This window comes from Malaclemys terrapin (assembly GCF_027887155.1).
Source record: "Malaclemys terrapin pileata isolate rMalTer1 chromosome 20 unlocalized genomic scaffold, rMalTer1.hap1 SUPER_20_unloc_1, whole genome shotgun sequence".
Classification (NCBI taxonomy): Eukaryota; Metazoa; Chordata; order Testudines; family Emydidae; genus Malaclemys; species Malaclemys terrapin.
This window is the reverse complement of record NW_026530188.1, coordinates 1,714,419-1,735,708: the sequence shown is the minus strand read 5'-3', so window position 1 is coordinate 1,735,708 and position 21,290 is coordinate 1,714,419. Positions and strand designations below refer to the sequence as shown.

Sequence of the window (21,290 nt, the reverse complement as noted above, 5' to 3'; positions counted from 1 at the left end):
CTAACCACCAGCCCAGGGCTGCCCAGAGGATTCAGGGGGCCTGAGGCAAAGCAATTTCGGTGGCCCCTTCCATAAAAAAAAAGTTGCAATACTATAGAATACTATATTCTTGTAGGGGCCTCTGCGGGCCCAGGGCAAATTGCCCCCCTTTGGGCGGCCCTGCACCAGCCCTCACTCCCCTCCCAGAGCCAGGGACAAAACCGAAGGAAATGCCATGGCAAAAATGTTTGTTAAAAGACGACAATTGAGGTGGCCAAGCAAAGTCTGGGGGGTTCAGAGACCCCAGGATTAATGGCAGCAGAAGCAGCACGCCTGGTAAATTCGCTCCAGGTGACCGCGGTCGCCTTCTCCTTCCCATCGACTCTGTAAGGCCACCGCCGCGGGTGGCACGGGATCCTCGCAAACCGCTGGGGGAATTGACGTGGTAGAGTGGGGAAACTGAGGCAGAGCCGTGTCTTCTTCCCTCACCGCACGCCTGCCAACTTCTGGGACATCCTACAGACCCAGACCCCTTCCCTGCACAGCCCTGGAGTCAGCCCCGGGGCACGGCCCACCCCGGGCGTGGCAGGAGGTGGGGAGCAGGTGCCAACCTCCCTCTGTGACGGAGTGGGGCCCAAAGGGGCAGAGTTAAGGGGATAGGCACTGGGGACCCATCCAGCCGGCCCCCCTGTCTGTTTGTCCCTGTTCCCGGGTGATCTGTCCCCCCTCCCCACGTCCCTGTCCGTATGTCTGTCCATCCGTCCCCGTGTCTCTCTGTCCCTCCCTGCGCCCTCAGGACTACAGCCCCCAGTAGGCCCCGCGCGGCCGGGCCGGACCATCCCGCCGGCGGGAGCGGGGGTGCCGCGGGCTCCGAGCCATGCGGATGCGGGCAGGGGGGCGGGCACCCCCCCCGCCTGGGATGGTTCGGCCCCGCGCCCCCGCGCGGCGCGTGGTTCAGCCCGAGCCCGGAGGGTCCGTCAGCGGCGGGAGCGGCGCGAGGGGGAGAGAGAGAGAGAGAGAGAGGGGTGAGCGGGGGGGCGGGGCGCGGGGAGCACAAGGGGGCGGGGCTCTGGGGGTGCGGGGGGGCCTGGGTAAGGGGGGAGCAGGGGGGGCCCGGGGCAGGGGGGCCTGGGTAAGGGGGCGGGGCTCTGGGGGGCGCGGGGCGGGGTGGGTAAGGAGAGAAGGCTGGGGGAGCAGAGGGGGCACGGGGGTGGGGAGGAGCTGGGGGGCACGGGGGTGGGGGGCACGGGGAAGGGGGAGGGGGAACTGGGGGGCACGGGGAAGGGTAGCTGGGGGCTTGGGGGTGGGGGGCACAGGGAAGGGGGGAGGGGTAGCTGGGGGAGCAGGAGGGCCACAGGGGAGCTGGGGGCACGGGGCTGGGGGGCACAGGGAAGGGGGAAGGAGAACTGGGGGGCACGGGGAAGGGTAGCTGGGGGCTTGGGGGTGGGGGGCACAGGGAGGGGGGTGGGGGAACTGACAGGCACAGGAGTTGGGGGAGCTGGGGGCCACGTGGCAGGGGGAGGGGTAGCTGGGGGCACGGGGGTTGGGGGAGCTGGGGGGCACGGGAGGAGGAGCTGGGGGGCATGGGGAAGGTGTGGGGGGAGGAGCTGGGGGGCACGGGTGGATGGCTAGGGGACCCTCAGAGATAGCCAGGGTGGGCTGTGGGGGGATGGACAGGGGTGCCCTTATGGGGGGGCCCCTTGGAGGCAGGTAGGGTGGGGAGTGGGCACCCTGGGGAGCAGAGGGTAGGGTGGGGGTAGGAGCGAAGGGACCCTTGCGGGGAGGATGTTGGGGAATGTAAGGAGGCAGGTGGGGTCAGGAGGAGGGGGGGGGGGCTGGGGGGTGGTGACTGAGGTAGGACACTGGGAATTCACAGCCAGTGGGGCGAGGAGTATGGGGGGCACCACGGTGTGGCGGGGAGGAGGGAGATGGGGGCAGCATTGGGAGGAGTGGGGGGCACAGCTCTTGTGTGTGGTGGGGGGAGTGGGGCAAGGAGGGGGAATTCACTGCGTGACCCTGATGTTTTGTTATTGGGGTGTGAGTGGGGACCCCCCTTTCTATGCTGCTCCCCCCAAACTGTCTGGTTTGCTCCTCTCTGCCCAGAGAATCCTTTGTATCCCCATTGCATGGGGAGGGCTGCTTCGGCTGCCCCCCGAAATGTCTGATCCTTTGCTGAGAGTCAGCGACGCTCAACATATATCTAGCGCCCGACTCCTTGCCCCACGCTTCTGTGTAGTGTACTGGTTGGGAGCATGCTGGGAGCCAGGACTCCTGGGTTCTCTCCCTGGCTCTGGGAGGGGAGTGGGGACTAGGGGTTAGAGCAGGGGGGCTGGGAGCCAGGACTCCTGCATCTTGGCTCTCCCACATGCTGCGTGTTCTTGTGCAAATAACTTCCCTTCTCCATGCCTCAGTTTCCCCACCTCAGTGCTCAGGGGAGACTTGGCGGGGGAGTCCAGAGGGACCCGGGGTTGAAAGCTGTGTCAGCCTTTCCCTGCCGGTCATTGATTGTCACTTGTCCCCAAACTGGCTTTTTGTTGGCCTGGTTTGGGGCTGATTGGAGCGAAACGGCTTCATTCGATGTTGCGAACGATGCTTTGCATGTGCGGGTCCCATTTCTTTGTAACCCCCCCGCAGTCCGGTTTCCGATGGCTCCTCCCACTCGCTTGAGCTTAGAGATTCGGGGTACGAATATGGTCCTTGAAGGAGGTTCCCTCGGTGAAGATGGGGTTTGATCTGGCGGAGGTAGGAAGGGTTGAGCGTCCTGCCAAGCCAGTTATCACTGAGAGCCCTGCCCTGTGTGTGGAGTTGTGTGTTTCGCTCCCAGATGCCATGCTTTCGACACTGGTGTGAGGGAACATGGGTGGGATGGTCATGGGGTGTGATCCTGGGATGCTCTGGGGCGATCTAGACAATTAGCCAAAGGGCCTTTGACGAAAACAACAAATTGGTTTCTTGCAGCCAACAAGAAAAGAAAAACAAACCAGAGCTGGGAAATTCCACATGCAAAAACTTAGTTGAGAGTCAAAAAAATCCACCTAGGGAAAGTCAGACTGAAACCTGGTTAATGGGACCAAAACTACAGCGACTGCTGGGAAATTGCACCAGCAAAACGTAGATTAGGTTTGTGATCGTTTGGGGTATGGCCGCGTAGAGCCCTGTCAGGCCAGGCGCTGTGCAAGCCACTTGACTAAGATCAGGGCCCCGTTGTGCTGGGCGCTGCCCAGACCCCAACCGAGATCGGGACCCGTTGTGCTGGGCGCTGCCCAGACCCCAACCGAGATCGGGACCCGTCGTGCCAGGCGCTGCCCAGACCCCCACTGAGATCAGGGCCCCGTCGTGCCTGGCACTGCCCAGACCCTGACCGAGATCAGGGCCCTGTCGCGCCAGGCGCTGCCCAGACCCCCACTGAGATCAGGGCCCCGTCGTGCCTGGCACTGCCCAGACCCCAACCGAGATCGGGACCCGTCGTGCCGGGTGCAGCCCAGACCCCCACTGAGATCAGGGCCCTGTTGTGCCTGGCGCTGCTCAGTCCCTGACCGAGATCAGGGCCCTGTTGTGCCAGGCACAGGAGATGTTAGCCAGTGGGACTCCCTGCCACTGCCTGTCATTGACGCCAAGAACCCGGCCACTCCCCATCAGCTCCCAGGGCAACGCAGTGGCCAGGAGGGTGAATCCAGGGGAATTGTCCAGCCTGTGCCATGCGTGAGATTGGACGGGCCCTGGGGGTGCGGATCGAGCTGGATTCCCACCATCTCCCCCCATCCACCGAGGGCCCGGGGTTGGTCTCATCCAGGCTGCCGCGTTCTGGAAGTGATCGTGAGCCTCTCCCCTCAGGGATTAAACCCAACTTTAATTATTACTGGGGCTCTGAGCTAAAGTGGGGGGCAGATAACCCCTCCCCCCCGCCCCGAATAATTCCCCCTTCCTGTGTAGCTGGCCAGGGCTGGAGTCAGGACACCGGGCTAGATGGGCCCTTCTGATCCTGCCTGTGCACCTCTCTGGGCCCCATTGCACTACCCCAGAGTTTGAGGGCAGAAGGGGTTCCTAGACCACCCAGGCTGACCTCCCGGATAGGCCAGAGCAGGTCCGGGGGCTCTTCGCCCCCTCGGCCATTGCCTCCTCCCGAACTGGGCACAGGGCTGCAGGATTGGTCCCAACGGGAGGGAAAAGAGTCCTGCTCTAGGAATGCCTCCCTGTCCCCCCTTGCCAGACCAGGGGCCCTGAGCTCCCCCCTGCTGGGGCTCTGTGCTCCCCAATCTTCCCCTCACTGTTAGTTCCCCTCCTTTCTGTCGGGGAGGGAAGTTAGAACAGGGGGCCTGGGTGCCAGGACTCCTGGGTTCTCTCCCTGAGTCTGCTATGGGGCTAAAAGCAGCCACGCTGCCGTTCCCACTGGGGCTCTGAGCCTCACCCCACACGCCAGGACCCAGTGGGCCAGGCTCCGCGCCGGTTTGAGCCGCGCCGCGCCAGCCTGTGTTATGGGCTCTGAGGCTCCCGGACGTGGGACTGGGTTTGCAGTGTGGCCGTGGCTTCCCCAGCGCGTACAGCGAGCGCTGGCTGGCTGCGGCGAGCGACCCGCTTGCAATGGGGCAGGGGCCAGGCCGGGGAGCTGAGCGCGGGGAGCTGGGGCCTGTGCCCCTGGGGCATGTGCAGGCGTGTACGGGGGCGGGCGTGTGCCTGTGGGCTCTGGATTTGCTTCAGCCTGTGGGGCCCACTTTGTGTCCAAACTTAATGAATGTCCCCATGGTTATCTGGTGGGGGGTCAAGTATCAGGGGGTAGCCGTGTTAGTCTGTATCTACAAAAACAACAAGGAATCTGGTGGCACCTTAAAGACTAACAGATTTATTTGGGCATGAGCTTTCGTGAGTAAAAACCTCACTTCTTCGGATGCATCGAAGTGAGGTTTTTACTCACGAAAGCTTATGCCCAAATAAATCTGTTAGTCTTTAAGGTGCCACCAGACTCCTTGTTGTTTTTGGTGGGGGGTGAGGGCCACTGCACTGTCCCACACCTGCCCCTTCCCCCTCCTGCCCCACTGCCCCTCCCCTCTCCTGCCCCCCAACCCTGCCCCATGCCCTGCCCCTTCCCCTTCCCCCTACTGCCCCTTCCCTCTCCTGCCCCCAACCATGCCCCATGCCCTGCCCCTCCCCCCTACTGCCCCTTCCCTCTCCTGCCCCCCAACCTTGCCCCATGCCCTGCCCCTTCCCCCTCCTACCCCCCAACCTTGCCCCATGCCCTGCCCCGCCCCTTCCCCCTCCTGCCCTACCCCCTGCACTGCCCCTCCCCTCTCCTGCCCCCCAACCCTGCCCCTGCCCCTTCCCCCTACTGCCCCTCCCCTCTCCTGCCCCACAGCCCCGCCCTTCTCCTCCCCCACCTTTAGCCCTGCCCCTCCCACACCCCGTGAGAGACCGGAGGGGGCGTGGCCGGGTTGTGCATTATTCATGAGGTGGGCGGGGCACCGTCCCATCCGGGTCCCGCCGGCTCCTCTCCCCACATCCGGGTGTCCGCGCCGGCAGGGGGCGTGTCCCGGGTCACGGGGGCGGGCCGCCCTCCCTGGCAGCCAATGGGCGGGCGGCGTAAGCGCCGCGGGGCGCGTCGATCGGGCCGCGCGGCCAATGGGCGGCGGGGGGCGGGGCCTGGCGGGCGCCGCGAGCGGGGGGTTTTTGTTCCGGGCCCGGCAGCCGCCATCTTGTGAGAGGAGCCGAGCGGGGGAAGCGAGCGGGGCCGGGCCGGGCCAGCCTCATTGGTAACTGGGACCCGGGAACCGGACCCCGACCGGACCCTCCCCCTGGACCGGACCCCCCCCCGACCGGACCCTCCCCCTAGACCGGACACCCCCTGGACCGGACCCCGGACCGGACCCCCCCCCGACCGGACCCTCCCCCTAGACCGGACACCCCCTGGACCGGACCCCGGACCGGACCCCCCCCCGACCGGACCCTCCCCCTAGACCGGACACCCCCTGGACCGGACCCCGACCGGACACCCCCTGGACCGGACCCTCCCCCCGGACCGGACCCCGACCGGGCCTGGCTCTCCGGGAACCGGACCCCCCCCATAGACCGGATCCTGGACCGGACCCCCCCATGGGCCGGGCTCAATGGGACCCGCCCCTCCCCGGGCCGTAGCCCTCCCCTGACCAGTGTCCCCCCCCCCCTCAGACCCGACCTGGGTCCCCCCCACCAACCTTCCCTGGTCTGACAGGGCCCTGGGGGTCCCCCCGAGGGAGGGATCTGGGGGACTTGGGGGAACCCCTGTATTACTGCCCCCTCTGTGGGGTGCAGCTTTACGGTGTCCTCATGGGACCTTCACCAACTCCTGGGGATGGCTCTGAGCCCAGCCGACTACCCCACCCTATGGAGGGGACTGCCCCTCTTCCCCCCCCCCGCTCAGTGTGGGGCAGGGGTGCTTGGGAAGCAGAGCCCTGGCTCGTGGCCCTTCCCTGCTCAGCTTGGGGGGGCTGTGCTGCCTGTGGGACCATGCTGACCTTGGGCAGGGGAGCTGGGGCCAGGACTCCTGGGTTCTCTCCCCGGCTCTGGGAGGGGAGTGGGGAGCTGGTGGGTTAGAGCAGGGGGGGCTGGGAGCCAGGACTCCTGGGTTCTCTCCCCAGCTCCGGGAGGGGAGTGGGGTCTAGGGGGTGAGAGCACTTCCCTCTGGGAGCTGGGGATAGGACCCAGGAGTCCTGGTTCCCAACCCCTAGACTCACTCCCCTCCCACCTGGGAGTGTTCATTTCAGCTGCGTATCTGGCTGGCCCAGCCCTGCTTTCCCAGCAGCACTTGGCCTGGGGGGGGGTCTCTGGGGACGGCAGTTTCTATAGGAGGAAACATGACTCCAGGTAGTGACAGAGCCGCCCAGCAGTCTGAGGCCTCCTGCTCCCGTGCCCAGCTGGGGCTGTTCACCCCCCAACCCCATCTGCCATCCTGCCTGCCTTGGCTTGGAGGATTCTCCGTGACAGCCCCCGACTTCCTAGAGGAGAAGTCCTGGGGGATGCCGGACTAGCCCCTGGTGTGACTGGCAGCCAGCTGCCGCCCCGCTCCCTGCCGTCTTGTGCCCTCTGAGCCTGCGGGCACCAGGGGGGTCACTGCATGGCTTGGTGTCGCTCATCTCGGCGCCTGGCGTGGCCACTGCCTGGCCTCTAACCCAGCCGAGGAGATGAGGCCCCTTCGCCCTTCTGGTGCCCGCGGGGGACAGGCTGGGATCCCAACCTGTGCCTGAGGACGCCGTTAGACGCGGGGGTCACAGCAAGAATGATTGTCGGGGGTGCCGGGGGGGTTAAAACCCTGTGGGCTGAGTCAGCCTTGCCTTCGTGGGGGGCGCACGAGACACTGGCTTCTCCTTCAGATTCATCCGCTCCCCTTCTGCTCAGTTTCCTCCGGCCTGACGGGCTGTGATCAGACTGCGATCCACCTGGTGGCTTTTTCTGGCCTTCAACGGCCTCTCAGCTCAGTGAGGGGACGCACACGCCGCCGCTGAAAGGCGCTGGGTTATCGGCAGGGGCTGAGGCCTGGCGCGTCCTGCTGGCACGCAGCCGCCGGTTCGGTGCTCCGGCCCAGCTTTGAAACTGTCCCTTGGAGGAACCGCGTCAGCGGACCGGCCCCCTGCCAGGTCCCGCTCTGCCCAGTTGAGCCAGACGCCTGGTCTGAGACGTGTCGCCTCTGCAGGGACCCAGTCACCCCCGCCGGGGTGTGCAGGGACACCCCCCCGCCTTTCCAAACCGAGCGGGGAAACGCCTTTAACCTGCCGCCGTCCGCTCTGTGCCCGAACAATCCCAGTCTCCATCCCGCTGCCTGTGTCTCGTTCCTCTCTTCCGCTCTCAGCCAGTGCTCGCCCTGTGTCTCAGGGCAGGGTGTGTGTGTGGGGATCACTTAGGATCAAAGCAAAAGGGAATTTGAACGCAGACCCAGTCCTAGGACAATGCGGATGGGCGCGTGTTTTTCGGTTTTGGTTAAACGTGTGGCTCGGGCACAGGGACGGGGCAGTTTTCTGTCCAGCCCAGTGTCCTGTCTATCACAATCCAGTCTGCTGTGTAGACCTCCCCTGCCCCTCGGTTACGGGACAGCCTGCAGGTGGCCCCTTGGGGAAAACGAAGCCGATCTCGGGCCTCTGGCGGGGAGCCTATGGCCTGCTTGCCGTAGTTCAGATCCTGTCTGGGCCCCTGCCTCCGGGAATCCTCCCAGCCCTCGGGGTCCATCACATGCACTAAGGAGTGAGATAGTCACCGGGTTGAAATGGAATGGAGCGAATGGGGCGCGCGGCGGGTTCGGGCAGCAACCAGAACAGGCTCTCTGCAGACTCAGGCGGTGTTGCTGTTGCGACGCCGGCTTTTCTCCACTGTTGCGGCTTGAGACTGGCTTCTGCTTTTCAAAAGGAAAGCGAGCCCTTGGAAACCGTTAAGAGGTGATCTGCCCATCCTCCCCTGTGCTATTGCAGGATAATTCCAGATGAGCCTGTAGTCAGTCAAAACTGATGGGGAAGGTAAGGTGAGGTTTTTAATGGATGTACTTGGGGGAGATTGTTCTCAGCGGGCTCTGAAATGCGGCTGCCTCTGGGGCAGGGTGCTGAGCATTGAAATGCGGCTGTCTCTGGGGCGGGGTGAGGCAGCCGCTGTGCTGCTCTGGTGAGCACTCTCCTGTCAGTACAAGCGAAGGTGTGAATTTAAGCCCTGGGTGTTGTTCATGCTGCTTGGGAAGGGGTTTCAGTTTAAACAGGAAAAAGCCGGGGTTATCCCGGGATAAAGCCGGTCCGACTTCCCTGGGGGATACGGGACTGAGCAGTTGGTGTGGCTGGGGTGTCCTCGTCCGTCTCGCCGTGGGGCTCGTGGGATGTCCGTGCCGTTCTGTTCTGGGCGCTGGGGCTGGTGGGTTGTTTGAGTCCGCCTGGAATTTCCATGTTTCTCCGCCCTGGGCTGGCTCTGCCGCAGGGCTCGGACCGTTTAAAGTCGGCCGCCCGCCGATGACTTTCAAAGAGCTCTGGTCTTGGGTGTTGCATGAAATTAGCAGGGGAGGCATCCCGGGGCCCCAGATTGGGGTTAGCTCAGCCCTCGGCGGCGATTGGGGTGGAGGTGGGGGGCGGTTAATTACCAGAGGACCAGTCATTAGTAGAGCCATTCCCCAGCCAGCGATCTGAGAGATTTGGGGGACAGTCAGCTCCCAGTGTGACGCGGGAACTGAAAGCCTCTGGCGAGCTGTCCCTGTGCGGCGTTACGTGTGGCTGTTCCACTGCTGCCCTTCCCCAGAGGTGGCTGCATGTCCGGGCCGGGTGTGCATCCTCTGAAGTGAGCTCGTTCAGTCCGGTGGATCAGCCCGTCCCTACCTTGCACTGGCTCTGTTGGCCGGCTTGCCAGGGAGAGCGGGCTGGTGCAGGAGCGGGGTTGAGCTTGGCAGAAGGCGGATGAGGCTGGGAAAGCCCCTTCGGGGAGCCTAGGGATGCGTCTGGTGCTAGCAGAGGGGGCGGGAAGCACCACTTGAATCCCGACACCTCCGATCCCCCTGCAGCTCTCTCTGCCCACGCGGACAGTGCCAGGCTGTGGGAGGGGAGGGGAGTGATCTGGGGTTTCCCTTCTCCCCCTGGGGTGCTGAGCAGGGACCTAGGCCCTGCCTGGGCTGTGAAATGAGTCACCGTCCCCGCTGAGTCACCACAGGCCCTGCCCGACCCGGCCCCTGGCTCTGTAGAGAGGCTCCAGGAACCGGCACAGCCACTGCTGCGGCCACCTCTGGGTAGCAGCTGCCCAGTGCCCGGCCCTGCCTGCCGGGGAGAACGACCCCTGCCCAGCCCCCGCCCTGTGTAGGCTCTGCTCAGGTCTGCGGTAGCCGCGTGGTTCCCCCGGTGTCCCCCAGGGTTGAGTGTTGGGGGGATGTGGGCTTTGCTGTGACCCTCCCCTCCCCCCCAGATGTCCAGCTCGCCGTTGTCCAAGAAGCGCCGCGTGTCTGGATCTGAGCCGAAGACGGGTTCGAACTGCTCCTCTGGCAACTCCGTACAGAGTGACCCGCGCGCAGCGCCCGCCAACGTGAGTCCGGGGGGGCCCCCGGCGCCCCCCCTTCGCCCCTCCCCCCCGAGATCCCTCGCAGCCGTGCCTGGGGGGTTCCTGACGTGCTGCTAACCCTGCAGTCGGGGGCCGCCCAGCAGGTCTCGGGTGGGTGGGGTCCTGCTAGCCTGGGACCAGAACCAATCCTGGCCTGCCCTGCCCTCAGGGGTCCCCCCCTGCAATGAGCCCCTTCTCCCCCAGATGGGACCCCCAGGGTGTCCCCAGCCCCCCTGGCTCAGACTCAGGGCCCTCTCTCCAATTCAGGCCTGCCCCGGCAGCGAGCGCCACAGGTTGGGGGCATGTCCCGGCCACAGCGAGCTCCCCGCTGGGCCTCCCCCCCCTCCTCCCCTGCACAGGGCCCTGCTGACCTCTGACCCCTCTGCTCACAGGGCATGGCTAAGAATGGCAGTGACGTCGACATCGACGAGGGCCTGTACTCCAGGCAGCTGTAAGTACCAGCAGTGGGTGGGGCACCCCCAGAGACCCCCGCAGGGGCCCGTCTGCCCGCCCACCCCGGAACAAAGCCTGTTTCCCCTGTCTGGGAAACTGAGGCTGGGGGGCGCGGTGCTGGGCGGTGGGTCATGCGAGGTGTCCGTGGCGAAGACAGGACTGGTCCCAGGGGCCCTGCGCCGCGCCCGGCCTGACCGCGCCCTCCCCGCAGGTATGTGCTGGGCCACGAGGCCATGAAGCGGCTGCAGAACGCCAGCGTCCTGGTGTCGGGGCTGCGGGGGCTGGGCGTGGAGATCGCCAAGAACATCATCCTGGGCGGCGTCAAGTCGGTCACCCTGCACGACACCGAGCCCGCCCAGTGGGCAGACCTGGCCTCCCAGGTAGGTGCCCGGCCGGCCTGTCCGAGCCCTTCCTCCCCTCCTGTGTCCCCTGGCCTCCCAGGGCTCCGTCCCCTCCCGTCTGTCTGTCCTGTCACGCCCCACCTCTCTCCCGGATCTCCCTCACCTCCTGCCCTTGCCCCCTAGTTCTACCTGCGGGAGGAGGACTTGGGGAAGAACCGGGCCGAGGTCTCCCAGCCGCGCTTGGCCGAGCTCAACTCCTACGTGCCTGTCAGCGTCCACACCGGGGCCCTCACCGAGGACTTTCTGAGCCCGTTCCAGGTACCCGGACGCCTGGGTTCTCTCCCTGGCGCTGGGAGGGGAGTGGGGTCTGGTGGTTAGAACTGGGGGAGGGGGAGGAGGGGGGACTGGGAGCCAGCACTCTTGAGCCTGCGGGGGGAGGAGGAGGGGTTGGGGTGCAGGCCGGTGCTGAGTGAGGGCTGAGGGAGGTGCAGGCTGGAAGATGGGGGTGGGGGATACAGGCTGGCAGGGGCTGGAGCTGGGGGGTGGGATGGGGGTGCAAGCCGAGGGGGCTCTGGGTGGGGTTTGCACACAGGCTGGATGGGATGGTGGGGCGCAGAAGGGGCAGGAGAGGTGCAGGCTGGTAAGGGACACTAGTTGGGGGTTGTCTGGGTGGAACGGAGGTGCTGGTTGGTGCTGGAGGAGGGACTGAGGGCGCAGGCCAGCACACTGGGGAGTGGGGTGTGGGCGGGTGCAGGTCGGCACTTGTGGGGCATGGGGGTGCGTGGGTCAGCGCTGATGGGCTCTGTGTGCTAGGTGGGTTGGGGGCTGGCCCCAGGGTTGTGGGCTGGGTGGCACTGACAGGCTCTGTGTGCTGGGTGGGGGGTTCTGGGGGCTGGCTCTGGGGGCGCGGGCCAGCACTGATGGGCTCTGTCTGTGGGGTGGGTCGGGTGGGCGGCTCTGGTATTGGGAGGTTGGCACTGACAGGGTCCGTGTGCTGGGTGGGTGGCGCAGGTTGGGTGGGGAGCTCCGGGGGCCCGGCCCGGCACTGATGGGCTCCGGGTGGGGTGGGTGGCGCGGGCCGGGTGGGGGTCTCAGGGGGCCCGGGCCGGCACTGATTGCCTCCGGGTGGGGTGGGCGGCGCGGGCCGGGTGGGGTGCTCCGGGGGCCCGGCCCGGCACTGATGGGCTCCGGGTGGGGTGGGGGGCTCCGGGGGCCCGGCACTGATGGGCTCCGGGTGGGGTGGGCGGCGCGGGCCGGGTGGGGGGCTCCGGGGGCCCGGCACTGATGGGCTCCGGGTGGGGTGGGCGACGCGGGCCGGGTGGGGGGCTCCGGGGGCCCGGCCCGGCACTGATGGGCTCCGGGTGGGGTGGGCGGCGCGGGCCGGGTGGGGGGCTCCGGGGGCCCGGCCCGGCACTGATGGGCTCCGGGTGGGGTGGGCGGCGCGGGCCGGGTGGGGGGCTCCGGGGGCCCGGCCCGGCACTGATGGGCTCCGGGTGGGGTGGGCCGGGTGGGGGGCTCCGGGGGCCCGGCCCGGCACTGATGGGCTCTGTGTGCGGCAGGTCGTGGTTCTCACCAACTCGCCTCTGGAGGAGCAGCTGCGGGTCGGGGGAATCTGCCACAGCAAGGGCATCAAGATGGTGGTAGCCGACGCCAGGGGGCTCTTCGGGTGAGTGTCGGGCTGGGGGCCCCTACCTTAGCCGCCTCGCCCCCTTCTCGCCGGCACTGGGGGGTGGGGGCGGAACCGGACCCTGGGCTGGGAGGGGCGCGCCGGCTGTCCTCAGGGAGATGGGGCTGGTGGGGGGCTGGGCCCCTGGGGACAACACTGCCTGGGTGGGGAAGAGGCTGGAGCCTTGGGGGGGGGGGGTTCTCGGGGGCTGGGTTGGCTGCCCCACGCTCACCCCTCTCCCCACAGCCAGCTCTTCTGTGACTTCGGGGACGACATGGTTGTGACAGACACCAATGGGGAGCAGCCGCTCAGCGCCATGATCTCCATGATCACCAAGGTAATGCTGGCCCGGACGCCTGGGTTCTCCCCCTGACTCTGGAAGGGGAGTGGGGTCTAGGGGTGGGGGGGCTTGGAAGCAGGATGCCTGGGTTCTCCCCCTGGCTCTGGGAGGGGAGTGGGATCTAGGGGTGGGGGGGCTTGGAACCAGGACGCCTGGGTTCTCCCCCTGGCTCTGGGAGGGGAGTGGGGCTTGGGTTCTGTTCCTGGCACTGCTGGGCTCACCCCTCTCCGCGTTGGCAGGGCTGCCCGGGGGAGGTGACCTGCCTGGACGAGGCTCGGCACGGCTTTGAGAGCGGGGACTTCGTCTCCTTCACGGAGGTGGATGGCATGAAGGAGCTCAACCACTGCCCCCCCATGGAGATCAAAGTGCTGGGTGAGATGCTGGGCACCCCCAGGGAGCGGGATGGGGGCCTGGGGAGTGCTGTGCCGTGGGGGGCAGGGGGCGCTCTCCCTGGGCAGGGCCGGGTGCTGTGGGGAGCTTAGCAGGGGGTGCTCTCCCTGCCCCATGCACCCCACGTTGCTGACCCCTGCTCTCCCCCACAGGGCCCTACACCTTCAGTATCGGCGACACCAGCAGCTTCTCCGAGTATGTGCGGGGGGGCATCGTCTCCCAGGTCAAGATGCCCCAGAAGATCAGCTTTGTGAGTGGGGCCTGACCCGCATTCCTGGGGCGGCTGGGCAGCCCTGGGCCCTGGCTCTCCCCCCACGTGGGGGTGGGGACCTCGACTCCCAGGCTCGGGGGCCCAAGGGGGGGACGGCTGCTTCCCCAGCTCCTTCCTCACCTGCCCCCTCCAGCCCGGGGCCAAGGGGCAGCTCGGCAGTGGGGACAGTGTCCCCTGGCAAGGGCAGAGTGGGGGATTGCAGGGTTCTTTCTGCCCTGGGGATTTGGGCACTGCCCTTTCCCTGCAGAGGGGGAACTGTAGTCACTGGAGTTGGGGGGAAGGGGGGTTCTCTGCTCTCTGGGTGCTGCCAAGCTTGTGTCTGTCATCAGTAGGGTTCAGAGTGAACATCATTCAGCTTCACATGGGTCTGTGCGTGCTCAGGCTGTCGGTCTGTGAGCCAGGCCTGGGACCCCGGTTCATTCCCCTGTTGGGGGTCAGGTTGGAGGGGGTGAGAGGATGGGGGATTGTGCCGCTGCCCCTCATCCCCACCCCGCTCCCCACAGAAACCCCTGAGCGTGGCGCTGGCCGAGCCCGACTTCGTGGTGACCGACTTCGGGAAGTTCGAGCACCCGGCCCATCTGCACCTGGCCTTCCAGGCCCTGCACGACTTCCAGCGCCAGCACCAGCGCCTGCCCCGGCCCCGCAGCGAGGTAGGGCCTGGCTTGTGGCGAGCCAGGGACAGACTGACGGGCGAGGGGGGTGTCTGTGTTACGGCGCCATGCCCCTCTCCCCCGTCCTGTTCCTGTGCGACCTCCCTCCCCCCCCCCGCCCCCCCCGTGTCTGTGTCCTCTCCCCGCCTCCTGGGGTGCTGCGTGACCTGCCCCCCCATCTGTGCCCCGTCTCTGCTGCCCTGGGGTGCTGTGTTACCGGATCGCCGACCCCCCCCCCCCCTCCCCCCGGGGCGCTGTGTGACCGGATCCCCGCCCCCTGGGGCGCTGCTGACCCCTCTCCCCGGCAGGCGGATGCGGCCGAGGTGCTGGCGCTGACCCAGGCGGTGAACGAACGGGCCCCCCCGGCACTGAAGCAGGAGAAGCTGAACGAGGGGCTGATCAAGGAGCTGGCGTACCAGGCCGCCGGGGACCTGGCCCCTGTCAACGCCTTCATCGGGGGGCTGGCTGCCCAGGAGGTCATGAAGGTAGCGCCAGGACGCCTGGGTCCCATCCCCGGAGCGGGGAGGGGAGTAGGATGGGGTTGGGGGGCTGGGAGCCAGGATTCTGGGGTTCTATCCCCAGCTCTGGGAAGGGAGTCGGGTCGGGATGGGGCGGGGGGGGCTGGGAACTAGGACTCCGGGGTTCTATCCCCGGCTCTGGGAAGGGAGTGGGCTCGGGTGGCTAGAGCAGGGAGTGGGGCTGGAAAGCTCTCAGGCTCCCGAGTTGGGGGCTGGGCCCCACTGTCGAGCGCTGCTGGGGATCTGCATCCTCCGGGGCCCAGGGATCCCCGTCGGGGGGTCTGTGGTGCGTGGGTGGGGGGGGCTGGCCAGTGTGCCCCTGTTCTGACGCTCCCCCTCTGCCCCAGGCCTGCTCCGGGAAGTTCATGCCCATCACACAGTGGCTTTATTTCGACGCACTGGAGTGTCTGCCCGAGGACAGCAAGGAGGCGCTGACGGAGGAGCAGTGCCGCCCCGTGAGTGACGGCGGGAGGCGGGGCTGGGATAGTGGGGGGGCTGTGGGTTGGGATTGGGGGGCACCGGCAGAGCTGTGGGGAGCCCGGCACTGGGGTAGCAGCGGGTCGGGATTGGGGGGCACCGGCGGAGCTGCGGGGAGCCCGGCACTGGGGTAGCAGCGGGTCGGGACTGGGGGGCGCCGGCGGAGCTGCGGGGAGCCCGGCACTGGGGTAGCAACGGGACAGGATTGGGGGGCACTGGTGGAGGTGCGGGGAGCCCGGCACTGGGGTAGCAGCGGGACGGGGATTGGGGGGCACCGACGGAGCTGCGGGGAGCCCGGCAATGGGGTAGCAGCGGGACGGGGATTCGGGGGCACCGACGGAGCTGCGGGGAGCCCGGCACTGGGGTAGCCGCGGGACGGGGATTCGGGGGCACCGACGGAGCTGCGGGGAGCCCGGCACTGGGGTAGCCGCGGGTCAGGAATCGGGGGCACCGGCGGAGCTGCGGGGAGCCCGGCACTGGGGTAGCCGCGGGTCGGGATTGGGGGGCACCGGCGGAGCTGCGGGGAGCCCGGCACTGGGGTAGCCGCGGGTCGGGATTCGGGGGCACCGGCGGAGCTGCGGGGAGCCCGGCACTGGGGTAGCCGCGGGTCGGGATTGGGGGGCACCGGCGGAGCTGCGGGGAGCCCGGCACTGGGGTAGCTGCGGGTCGGGATTGGGGGGGCACCGGCGGAGCTGCAGGGAGCCCGGCACTGGGGTAGCCGCTTGTCGGGATTGGGGGGCACCGGCGGAGCTGCGGTGACTTTCTCTCCCCTCTCCCCAGAGGAACAGCCGTTATGATGGGCAGATCGCCGTGTTCGGGGCCGACCTGCAGGCCAAGCTGGGGCAGCAGAAGTATTTTCTGGTGAGCGCGGTCGGGTTCCCCCTGGACTCCCTGGGCCCTGAGGGGTCCCCCCATTACCGCGGGGTCCGGAGCGCCCGGACCTCGGCCCCACAGCAAAGCCCCTCGGTGCGAGGGGCTCAAAGGGGTGAACGCTGCCCCCGGGGGGACGAGCCGGAGTGGCTGGGCCTCCGGAGTCTGACCCCAGCTCCTTGGAGGCAAACGCCCGGGAGGAGAAACCCAGCTGCTGGCCCTGGGGCCGATGCTCCGTGCTGGGGGGCCTTGGCCCTCGGCGTGTGCCGCCGGGCGCTGAGTTTGGACCCCAGTGCGGCCGGCCTTCCCCCGGCGCTGAACCCTCCCCCCCATCTCGCCCCCTCCCCAGGTGGGCGCCGGTGCCATCGGCTGCGAGCTGCTGAAGAACTTCGCCCTGCTGGGGCTGGCGTGCGGGGACGGCGGGGAGGTGACCGTGACCGACATGGACACCATCGAGAAATCCAACCTCAACCGCCAGTTCCTCTTCCGGCCCTGGGACGTCACGGTGCGCTGGAGGGCTGGGGGGCGGGATCTGCGAGTGGGGGGGGCTGGGAGCCAGGACGCCTGGGTTCCATTCGTATCTCAGGCTACTAACTCTGGGTCCCGCCCCCCCTCCCCCAGAAAATGAAGTCTGACACAGCAGCGGCCGCGGTGCGGCAGATGAACCCCAACATCCACATCACGAGCCACCAGGACCGCGTGGGGCCCGACACGGAGCGCGTCTACGACGACGACTTCTTCGAGGGCCTGGACGGCGTGGCCAATGCGCTGGACAACGTGGACGCCAGTGAGTGACGCGCGGGTGGGGCCGTCCCCCAGCCGCATCTCAGCACCATGCCAGCCATCCTTGTGTGCTGTTATATGTGGCTGTTCCCCAGTTGCCCCGCCCCAGAGATGGCTGCATCTCAGCGCCGGGCGAGTCGTCCCGGCCCCCCACCGCTGTGGTCCTAGGGCCTCCTGCCCTGTCATGCTCGTGCTAACCCTGTGCGCCTGCCCCCCAGGGATGTACATGGACCGCCGGTGCGTCTATTACCGAAAGCCCCTGCTGGAGTCCGGCACGCTGGGCACCAAGGGCAACGTCCAGGTGGTGATCCCCTTCCTGACGGAGTCGTACAGCTCCAGCCAGGACCCGCCCGAGAAATCCATCCCCATCTGCACCCTCAAGAACTTCCCCAACGCCATTGAGCACACGCTGCAGGTGAGCGCCCGGACGCCAGGGTTCCCTCCCTGCGGGGCCGGGAGCCAGGACGCCTGGCTTCTGCCTCGCTGCTTGGGCGGGGAGTGGGGTCTGATGGGTCAGAGCCTGGGGGCTCGGAGCCAGAACGCCTGGGTTCTTTCCCCGGCTCTGGGAGGGGAGTGGGGGCTAGTGGTTAGAGCGGGGGGGCTGGGAGCCAGGACTCCTGGGTTCTCTCCCCGGCTCGGGGTGGGTGGGGGGAGGAGTGGGGGCTGGTGGTTAGAGCAGGAGGGTCTGGGAGCCAGGACTCCTGGGTTCTCTCCCCGGCTCGGGGGCTGGTGTCTAATTTATCTGACTTCCCTGGGGGGTGCCCCCACCCCGGTGACTCTGCTCTGTCCCGCAGTGGGCCCGGGACGAGTTCGAAGGCCTCTTCAAGCAGCCGGCGGAGAGCGTCAACCAGTACATCTCGTGAGTGGCGGGGGGAGGGGGGCGCGGCCCCCTGGGGGCGGGAGGGTCTGGGGGGCTGCCCCCTCTGAGCCGTGTGTGTCCCCCCAGAGACCCCAAGTTCATGGAGCGCACGCTCAAGCTGCCGGGCACGCAGCCCCTGGAGGTGCTGGAGGCCGTCAACAAGAGCCTGGTGAGCGAACGGCCCCGGAGCTGGGCCGACTGCGTGGGCTGGGCCTGCCGCCACTGGCACTGCCAGTACAGCAACAACATCCGCCAGCTGCTGCACAACTTCCCGCCCCACCAGGTGAGCCCCCGCCCGCCCCTCTGGGCCCCCCCAGAGCCAGCAGCCCCTCCGGGCCCCGGCTCTCACCCCGCCCCCTCTGGTGTCTTGCAGAAGACCAACTCCGGCACCCTGTTCTGGTCAGGGCCCAAGAGATGTCCCCACCCCCTCACCTTCGACGACAGCAACGTGAGTATGGGGGGTGTCATTAGGGGTCAGGGTTAACACCCGTCCTCCCTCCCTCCGCCCCCAGCACATGGATTACCAGGTTAGGGGTCAGGGTTAAAACCCATCTGTCCCCCCACAGCCCCGCACATGGATTACAGGGTGAGGGTGCGTGAGAGATCGTTAGGGGTCAGGGTTAAAACCCATCTGTCCCCCCACATGGATTACAGGGTGGGGGTGTGATCATTAGGGGTCAGGGTTAATGCCCATCTGTCCCCCACACTTCTATGCATGGATTACAGGGGGGTGTTGTCGATAGGGCTCAGGGTAAACGCCCCCCTGAACACGGATTACAGGGGGTGGGTCTTCATTAGGGCTCAGGGTTAACACCCGTTTTTCTCTCCCCCCAGCCCCTGCACATGGATTACATCGTGGCGGCGGCGAATCTCTTTGCCCAGACCTACGGCATCACGGGCACGCGGGACGTGGGCGCCGTGGCCGAGCTGCTGCACCAGGTGCAGGTGCCCGAGTTCACGCCCAAGTCCGGCGTGCGGATCCACATCTCGGACCAGGAGCTGCAGAACGCCAACGCCTCCGTCGGTACGGTGTGGGGGGCCGTCCCGGTGCGCCCTAGGGCACCGCGACTCGGGGGTGGGGGATCTGCTGCCATTAGGGCTGGCCCCTGGCGTGGAGCCCGGGGCCCCTTGTGGTCGCGGGTGTCCTTGCCAGGCGTTCATGGGCTCTGCTCTGCCCCCAGACGATAGCCGGCTGGAGGAGCTGAAATCCAGCCTGCCCAACCCGGAGGACCTGCAGAGCTTCCGCATGTACCCCATCGACTTCGAGAAGGTGAGCCGGGAGGGGCCGGGCCCTGGGAGCCCGGGCCGGGATTGGGGGGGGGTGCAGGCCAGGCCCTGGGAGTGAGCGCTGGCCATGTGTGGTGTTATCTGCATCTGTTCCCTGGCTGCCACCCAGAGGTTGCTGCATCCCACCACTGGGCAAGCCATCCCTGTGCGATGTTATATGCGGCAGTTCCCCGGCTGCCCCACCCCAGAGGTGGCAGCTTTTCCCTCTGACCCTCTCTCTGGTTCAGGACGACGACACTAATTTCCACATGGATTTCATCGTGGCGGCGTCAAACCTGCGGGCTGAGAACTACGACATCCCACCCGCCGACCGGCACAAGGTGGGCAGCGGCCTCGGCTGGTTCGGGGGAGGCAGGGGGCTCACTGCGGCGCTCTGCTTCCCCTCCCGCCCCATGCTGATGTCTCTGCCCCTCCCCAGAGCAAGCTGATCGCTGGGAAGATCATCCCAGCCATTGCCACGACGACGGCAGCGGTGGTGGGGCTGGTGTGTCTGGAGCTGTACAAAGTGGTGCAGGGCCACAAGCGGCTGGAGTCCTACAAGAACGGCTTCCTCAACCTGGCCCTGCCTTTCTTCGGCTTCTCCGAACCCATCGCCTGCCCCCGCAATAAGGTGGGTCCGCAGTGTGCCCCCCCGGGGGCCCCTGCTCCTGCCCCCTGACCTGCCGCCCCCCAGGCCCCAGCCCGTATCCTCTGCCCCCTCAGAACAAGGTGGGTCCCCCCAACCTGTGCCCTGTCCTGTGCTCTCCCCCCGACATACGACAAATGGATACGGAAGGGTCTGGTTTGGGCTGGTCTAGGGGTGTCCCCCCCCCCCCCCCCCTCGGCATCTCTGACCCGTTCTCCCCCCGCCCCCAGTACTACGACATTGAGTGGACGCTGTGGGACCGGTTCGAGGTGCAGGGGGTGCAGCCCAGCGGGGAGGAGATGACGCTGCGCCAGTTCCTGGCCTATTTCAAGGTGAAACCTGGGTGGGGGTGTCAGAGCGCGTGCGGGGGGGTGTGTGTCTGGGCATTGTCTGATTTCCCCCCCTGCCCCGCAGAGTGAGTTCCAGCTGGAGATCATCATGCTAAGGGGGTGGGGGGCGGAATCAGGGTTTCTGACCCCCCCCCCCCCATGGTGGGGGAGGCAGGGGGCTGGTTGGGGGGATGGGGAGCTGATGGAGGTTGGGGGAGGCAGGGGGGATCTGGGCGCTGTCTGACCCCACGTCCCATCTCCATGCTGACCCCCCCCCTCGTCCCGTCCGACCCCGCAGAGCGAGCTCTGGCTGGAGATCATCATGCTGGGGGGCAGTGGGGGGGGCAGGGAGTTGATGGAGGGGGTTTGCGGGGGATCTGGGCGCTGTCTGACGACCCTGCCCCCCCCCGCAGAGCGAGCACCGGCTGGAGATCACCATGCTGTCGCAGGGCGTCTCCATGCTCTACTCCTTCTTCATGCCGCCCACCAAGCTGCGTGAGCGCCACGACCAGCCGTACGTACCCGAGGTGCCCCTGGGGGGGGGGGTGCCCCGCTCCCTGCGCGCTGGGCCCATTGTCAGCCACCCTGGGGGGGTGGGGCAGGGTCCCCCTCCCTCTGGGGCAATTGGGGGCCGGGTTTACCTGGTTTGGGGGCCTCTCCCTGGTGTCTGGGGGGGATCAGGGTGGGGGAGTCCCCGCTCCAGGGGCTATCCTGGTCCCGGGGGTCTGCCCATTGGCTGCAGGTCATGGGGGGGCGTCCCCTCTCTCGGGGGCGTCCCCACAGGCTCCGCCCTGACTATGCCCCGCCCCCAGGATGACGGAGATCGTGACCAAGGTGTCGAAGAAGAAGATCGGGCGGCACGTCAAGGCCCTGGTCTTCGAGCTCTGCTGCAATGACGACAGCGAGTGCGACATCGAGGTGCCCTACGTCCGCTACACCATCCGCTAGGGGCAGGGCCTCCCCACGCCCCGCCCCCTGGGCTCACGGGGCGGGGCCTCCCCACACCTGCCCCCCACGGTTAAAGTGATGCAAAACATGGACAAAAGGGCCTCCCCCCAGGAATTGGTCTGAGGTTTGGGGCTGGGGAGGGGGGGGGTCCTGCCCCCCTTCCCCGCTGGGAACCCCCCCCATGATCCTGTTCATGTTCTTGAGGCGCTTTAACCCCGCCCCCTTACTGTTAGTCGTGTTGTCTTGACTCCGCCCCTGCACCCCCTCCCCCCACACACTCACTTGCTCACCGATGGGGGATGGGGTGTCTCTTGCCCTGCGGTGCCGGTTCTGTATGGGGGGGGCACGGCAGCGGGGGAGCCCACCCCCTGCTGCTGGAGCCAGTGTCCGTCTGCTGCTTGCCCGGCCAGCGGTGGCGGCTGGGGGGGGTTAGTGCAGAACTGGTGAGAGGAATTACTGAATAAATAGACGTTTGCAAAACCTG

At 67.3% G+C, this 21,290-nt stretch overlaps 1 protein-coding gene across 2 annotated transcripts; it reads left to right on the top strand.

The window, feature by feature from the left end:
* Positions 1-933: 933 nt before the first annotated feature.
* UBA1 (ubiquitin like modifier activating enzyme 1) lies at positions 934-21,290 on the top strand. Of its 2 annotated transcripts, none has more exons than XM_054014902.1 (26): positions 934-1,004; positions 9,868-9,984; positions 10,392-10,450; positions 10,664-10,832; positions 10,977-11,111; positions 12,353-12,459; positions 12,706-12,796; positions 13,039-13,171; positions 13,342-13,439; positions 13,964-14,110; positions 14,419-14,595; positions 14,976-15,083; positions 15,886-15,966; positions 16,325-16,480; positions 16,597-16,762; positions 16,977-17,173; positions 17,553-17,617; positions 17,705-17,900; positions 17,991-18,065; positions 18,452-18,641; positions 18,799-18,887; positions 19,132-19,224; positions 19,323-19,514; positions 19,760-19,861; positions 20,272-20,372; positions 20,671-21,290. In XM_054014902.1, the coding sequence occupies exons 2-26, from the start codon at positions 9,868-9,870 to the stop codon at positions 20,804-20,806; spliced, it is 3,180 nt and encodes a 1,059-aa protein (XP_053870877.1). In that variant the 5' UTR covers positions 934-1,004; the 3' UTR covers positions 20,807-21,290. The 2 variants fall into 2 exon arrangements, with proteins under 2 accessions (XP_053870877.1, XP_053870876.1); XM_054014901.1 differs by lacking the exon at positions 934-1,004 and adding an exon at positions 5,638-5,723.